This window comes from Lathyrus oleraceus, chromosome 1 (genome assembly GCF_024323335.1).
Source record: "Lathyrus oleraceus cultivar Zhongwan6 chromosome 1, CAAS_Psat_ZW6_1.0, whole genome shotgun sequence".
In the NCBI taxonomy this organism is placed as follows: domain Eukaryota; kingdom Viridiplantae; phylum Streptophyta; class Magnoliopsida; order Fabales; family Fabaceae; genus Lathyrus; species Lathyrus oleraceus.
Genome location: NC_066579.1, coordinates 52,162,969 through 52,169,259, shown reverse-complemented (window position 1 = coordinate 52,169,259; position 6,291 = coordinate 52,162,969). Strand labels below are relative to the sequence as shown.

General features: G+C 33.0%; 1 protein-coding gene across 1 annotated transcript; it reads left to right on the top strand.

Annotated features, from left to right (window-relative positions):
- Positions 1–4,204: 4,204 nt before the first annotated feature.
- On the top strand, positions 4,205–4,815 carry LOC127102906 (uncharacterized). The gene has a single exon (XM_051040251.1). The coding sequence runs from the start codon at positions 4,473–4,475 to the stop codon at positions 4,689–4,691; it is 219 nt and encodes a 72-aa protein (XP_050896208.1). The 5' UTR covers positions 4,205–4,472; the 3' UTR covers positions 4,692–4,815.
- The last annotated feature ends 1,476 nt before the right edge of the window (positions 4,816–6,291 follow it).

The following is a 6,291-nucleotide window of genomic DNA, read 5'->3' as shown; positions in this document are numbered from 1 at the left end:
AATAACCAAATCATGATTACAAAGAAATGGGAACATATTGTTGATTACCTCAAGAGCCTGACCTACCCGGTCGCTTGAGAAACCCCAACGATCATTGACTCCTTAAGAACTGACCTACCTGGTCACTTAAGAAGATTTCTCCCTCAATGACTACCCGTCACTGACTTCAAAAGAGCTTGACTAACATGATCACTCGAGGGACATAACTAGACTAGGTTAACGTTGTTGTGTTTACAGATGTGCTTCTTAGATAAGCATATTACACAAGATGAAGTTAAAATGTTTACACTTAAAAGATATACAACGAAGTTCTAAGTGTTTATCTGTTTGTTGTGTTGTGATGTTGTGGCTTCAGCGTCTGCTAAGATTCACACACATCAACATGCATGCTTTCTTCCACTCACTCTTTCTTCCTTTATTTCTTTTCTATTTTATGCTCGCTCTCTCTTTGGCTATCTTCAACATCTTTCACCTTTCATATTCTTCAGAATATATAGGGGATGAATAGATCCGTTGGAGGATATATTCGTTAGAGGGTAGAATATGAATTGACCTTTGAAGTATCTGTTGTATGAAGGTCATTTCATGTGTAGTTGTTGAGTGGCGCTTGCAGCAGAGAGTTGTTTGATGATGGGACGTGGTAAGTCTTTTTTACTACAAAAGTAGATTTGCTTTTTGAACTTGTGTCACTCAAAATAGTAGAGACTTTTAATTAAAAACTTCTAGTCAGAGGCTTCTTATGGAAGTGGTTTGAAGCTTGAGTAGAGATTATAATTTTTCTTCATAAGGAAATCTCTTTTTGATTGTACTTTCCTTGAGAATCCTACTAGTCATAATCAAAGGCTTCATATAATAGGTGTAGTGAAGCTTGATCAGAATCCGAAGACTAGATAATGTAGACTACAAAGTCTATTTAGGGTGAGGCTTAAAATTACTACAATCCAGAGTTAACATGAACAGAAATGCATAAACATTTGTTCATCTCAGATGCGTTGACTGTAAGAGAATATTTCCTTTGCTTACCAAGTTCTAGTCAGAGGCTTCAAATATAACTTGGTGAAGCTTGACTAGAATTCATAAGTTGGCTTCAGAATATTAAGAGACTTCAGAGTCCTTTGAGTATTGGTTTGTAAGACTTGCACACACTTGTAGCCAAAGCCTTATCAGAGTTTGTTTGGATTGTTTCTTTTCAGAAACGTCGACTTGATAATCTTGAAGTTTGTCTTGCTGAAAACACATCTTTGCATTCTTCCTTTGTTCAACATGTGTTTTTCCTTTCTTCAATCTGCTTTATTCTTTCTTTAGACTTCGTCGGCGCCAACTGATAATCCCAAAAAGTGAAACACCTCAAGCGAGGGTCGTGTAGAACTCCACCAAAGTATGGATTGTCGTAGTGTTCACTTCAGTGTTGAGAATACCTAGGAGATTCCCATAAGCCTTCTTGAAATCTTCTTTGTGATCCATATCCAAATGAATTCCCAGAACCTTCAAAGCTTTCAATTGGGGTTCCACAAACTTGTAACTAAACACACTTCTTCTATCAGGATTCATGCTATCTCAGAGTACTCAGCAACAAACTAGGCTCTCAGATTCCCTGGAAATACATATGCAAAAGAGTTATATGATGTAATGTTATTTTATGATATGCAACAACATTGCCACATTCTGGATAATCTGAACATTTTTCTTGAAGTAGGATAAAAAATGTGATGTTACAGGAGAACAAAAGGTATGTAGGAGCATGATTTCCTGCAAAAACTCAATATCTCACTCACAAGTATGAACTAGTCTTCAAAAGGTGATCCTAAAAGGCTTCCAAGAGTCATGGAATCAAATGAAAATACTTTGCGGTAGTGAATTCTCACAGATTCATTATGTCGGTGGCAAGTCCAAGCCTAAGTTTCCTCGGTTCAAGAGAAAAATCTGGAAACAAGGAATCAATTATCTTCCATTGCAATGAATCAACTACATGGAAATTTTTTCCATCACACACTCTTTCATCTGCACGCCATCTAGTATTCTTTGTGTCATATACATTAGCAAAAAATCTCTTGAACCTTTGATTATCGGTAGATACCACATCACCTTGGAAGGAACAACCTTTCTAGTTACATCGCCATCATCTTCAACATTATTTTCCTTCTGCTTGTAGCATGACTCCTCACATCTCGGGAACTCCTTCAAGTTTTCATACTCTTTCCTATATAATATGAAATCATTATGACATGCATGTATTTTGAAATAGTCCAAATCCATTGGACATAATATCTTCTTGGCCTCATAACTACAGTTCGACAACGTGTTACCTTCTGGAAGCATTTCTTTCAACAATTCAAGCAATTCCGTGAAACTTCTATTTATCCATCCACCTCTTGTCGTAAGATTAAATAGTCTTATCACAACTAACAATCTTGTAAAACTTTTGCATCCCGGATACAACGACTATTCCATGTCTCATTGTAAAGTACCTACCACATTAGCTTTCTTGAAAGCATCTACTCTAATATCAAGAATCATGTCTTCCAGAGTATCATTCATAAATTCATCATCATCTTAAACTGTATGTGACGAGGTCTTTTTTTTTGTCACTTCACCATGTCATACCCATTTCGTGTAATTTTGAATAATTCCATCACAACCTAAATAATTGAATATAAGAGTACTATGACGTTTTTGCGTATTTCAGAAAATTTTACAAGGATACCAAAAAATCTCATTATCGTTAGGAAGGTTTTTTCCCCCAAATTCAAGAAATTGAATCACTTCATTCTCACACTCCTTACTTAATCTATTGGCTTTTATCCAACTATGATTCATAATCACATACAGCTTTAGAGAATAAAACAAAAGTAGTACACAACCAACAAAAATGAACCATATAAGTCTTAAAAATCGTAATAGCAACAACAATAACGAGGCAACAACATCAATGACAGCCACAATACCAACAACAAACAACAATGATAATGGAGAATTTGTACATATCGGAAATGTGATGAAAGACTCTAAGATAAGTGTTTGTTTGAGGTTCGAGCTTCCTTCCTCCTTGGAGAATTATGTTTCATTATCGTTTGCTGGAGAAGAATAATGTTTCAATATCGTTCGCTAGTTAGGACGCAAAAAGGGAATGAAACTTAACATTAAATCTAAAAGAATAAAAAATTGTTCAGAATTTTTATCTCGGTTTTACTAAAACACCGAGGAAACATATCTTATCTGACGTGAAACTATAAAAAATAAAGGCGTCTTTTTATTTTTGAATAAATCATAAAATTGCAAACGCTGAAAATCGAAGCTCAAACCCATCCAACTTTTTATGTTGGTTTTTGGTAAAACCAAGGTAAATGATTAAGTTTTTAAAATAAAAATAATTAAATTGCGCGTTTGAGGTCATTTGATCGATTTTTGAATAACTGAGATGAAAGTTTCGGCATAAACTATATCATTCGTACTAATATGTTGATCTTGTTGAGTCAATAATCAAAACCTTTTACATCTCGAACCACACTTGCACTATTGATTAGAAGTAATCTCAGAAGGTTTAGAAACTTCTCTATCATCAGAAGTTACAAACTATGAAGCATAGACACCCCGAATATGGTCCTGACATTGACACGCTAACACTAATAATAATTTGAAAAAATATATTAATTAAACATAATTACAAATGTCAATACAAATGTCTGATATCGACTAAGATACAAACACACATTTTTTCAAAGATGTCGGTACTAAATAGGTTACAAATCTTAACTTAAAGTAGAATCAATTCTTCTTTAGAAGAATCAAACACTTTAAAATGACTTCAACATCAATTCTATGCTTCGAATTATTTTGACTATTCCAAAATTCAAATCAAATATGCCCTTAGCTGATCTAAAAGTATTGGTAGCTATCTCAAGGTATTAATTAGGTGTAAAAGTTGCGCAGAATAATGTGGGAAGAATGTCTCAACTTTTTTCAAATAAGTTTTGGACGCAAGAGCACCTAAAAATGAAAGATTTTGTTAAACTGAAAGTGAAAGGAGTAAGCACTTTTACTCAAGGAGAGGTCGGTATTGAAGCTTAGCGTACACGTTTTGATAGCAGCAAATTCAAAAGTGAGGACACACGCTTTAACTTGAAACAAGGTCTATACAATTTATTAATTGCGTCAATGATTAAGATATATAAATATTGTTATTATTTCATAATCTTGTTTAATGTTTGAAACAGAAAAATAACAACAAATACTAAATATAGAACCTTGTTTCTCTGTCAACTACATGTTCCAATTTAGTCACTTTCAGAAAAAACAATCCCCCAAAATAGAAATTTCCTACCAAACTTCTCCAATTCTTATCTCTTACGTTTCATAATTGTATTCCTTATGAGTCATATATAAACGCACATAGATTATATCTCTATCTATGTGTTATTGCTAGGAAACTTTGTGTGTAGAAAAAGATTGAGATTGGTTCTTTGAGTAAAAGTATGAAGAGCATGAAGATAAACAACAATTATGAAAGCTTTGAACTAAAGGGTAACCTAATTCATAGCCAAGTTATGAAGATCAAACAAGAATCGGAGAAAATCTATGATTGGTCATTTGGACAACCTGAAATAAAGCCTGTTCTAAGAGAGATTTCCCGGCATATTTCCCGGTCACCGTTGGGAATTTCCGGCCAACCCATTTCATGTGAGGATTCATAGAGTCAGAATATGATGATGATTAGGCTTTTGATTAGCGTTATGATGATGTATAGAAATTGTGGAGGGAGGATTTGTACGCTTCCCCTTTATTTCTCTATGTTTCACTCTGTTTTTTAATCAGAGATATTTAGATATTCAGTTATATATATATATATATATATATATATATATATATATATATATATATATATATATATATATAGTGTTTAGGGCTAGCCAAAAGTGAGAATGGATGGCCTCCTGTGTGGATTTTCACCAGTATGGTAACCTTTTTTTTTTCAAATTTTTTATGAGGTTAAGATGTTACTAGATACACTTTTTACTTGAGACAATCTTCCAATAGTTTCATATTTTTTGAAAATTGAGATTATCGGAAGTTTATATAATATTTATACACGTCAATTTAAAATGATTTCTAACTATAATTATCGAATTCACAAGTTACTGTATACAATTTGTTTGAATACATCTTCAATCAATATTTTTACAAATTAATTTCAGCAAAATCTTGGACTAAATAAAACTAAATCAAATCTTTCAAAATATATTTAATTAAATATTTTCTTCAAAACATATTTAATTAAATTAAATCTTCTTTGTTTTAAATCAAATTCAAATTTCTTTATGAAATTATATTCATTTAACTTTCTTTCATCCAAATTTATGATTTAATCAAATATTTTTAAAACTGATTTGAATTAACAAACTTCTACCAAAGATTGAGCAATCTTATGATCAAACCATTATGGAAACATTTTCAAATTCAATGCTAAAGCAATCATATAACACACTTTGAGTAGTCTTGAGTAGTATGCTCGTCAGGATATCACACAACATATCAAGATATCTTGCTGAATATTTCTTACAAAAATTAGCTAATAAAATGTAATAATAAACTCCGTCATTTGACTATATTTTAGGCAAAACACAAGTTACACACTTCTTCAAGAACGCACCACAAATAGTACACATAGAATTAAACAATATCCGCAAAGCAAAGTGTGGCCTTTTTCTCACCCCCTATTTTCCTCAAAAGAGACAAAGAGCAGAGAACCACCATCAAACAATCAACGGAGAAAATAAAAACAAAAGTGATCCAGAACATAAAAACCTCATAGAAACTAATAAACCAGAAGTAGATTCTGCCAACAAGCAAGATGTTAGGCACAATCTTACAAATAATTTTCCATATCAAATCTCAAGAACATATACACCACATATCATAGCGAAACCCCAAAATTGCAATAGTAACGACAATAGGTTGAGATGAAGAAGCTCTGACACGTTTGGGAGACCATACATACCCTTTTTGTGCATAAGATAAGATTATACCTCTCATGAATCAAAACCTTTGAGAATATAACTTCTCAAAGGCTCTGAAGGTGAAGCAACATATAAGGGGGTGCAGAGCATAAAATGAGGTTAGAAAAGAAAATGGCCTTTAATCACAAGGCCCAATTAGGATCCAAATCCAAGAATGATCAGAATACCAAAACAAAGTGAAATTGGGAAAGAGGGAAGGAGGTGGAATCCTCACCTCCATTCAAGCAGTCAAACATTAAAAATTGAGAGTTAATATCCCAACGACACATCACCTTCT

Excerpts from the sequence above, each read along its gene's own strand:
- LOC127102906 (XM_051040251.1), top strand. The coding sequence starts at position 4,473 with ATGAAGAGCATGAAGATAAACAACAATTATGAAAGCTTTGAACTAAAG.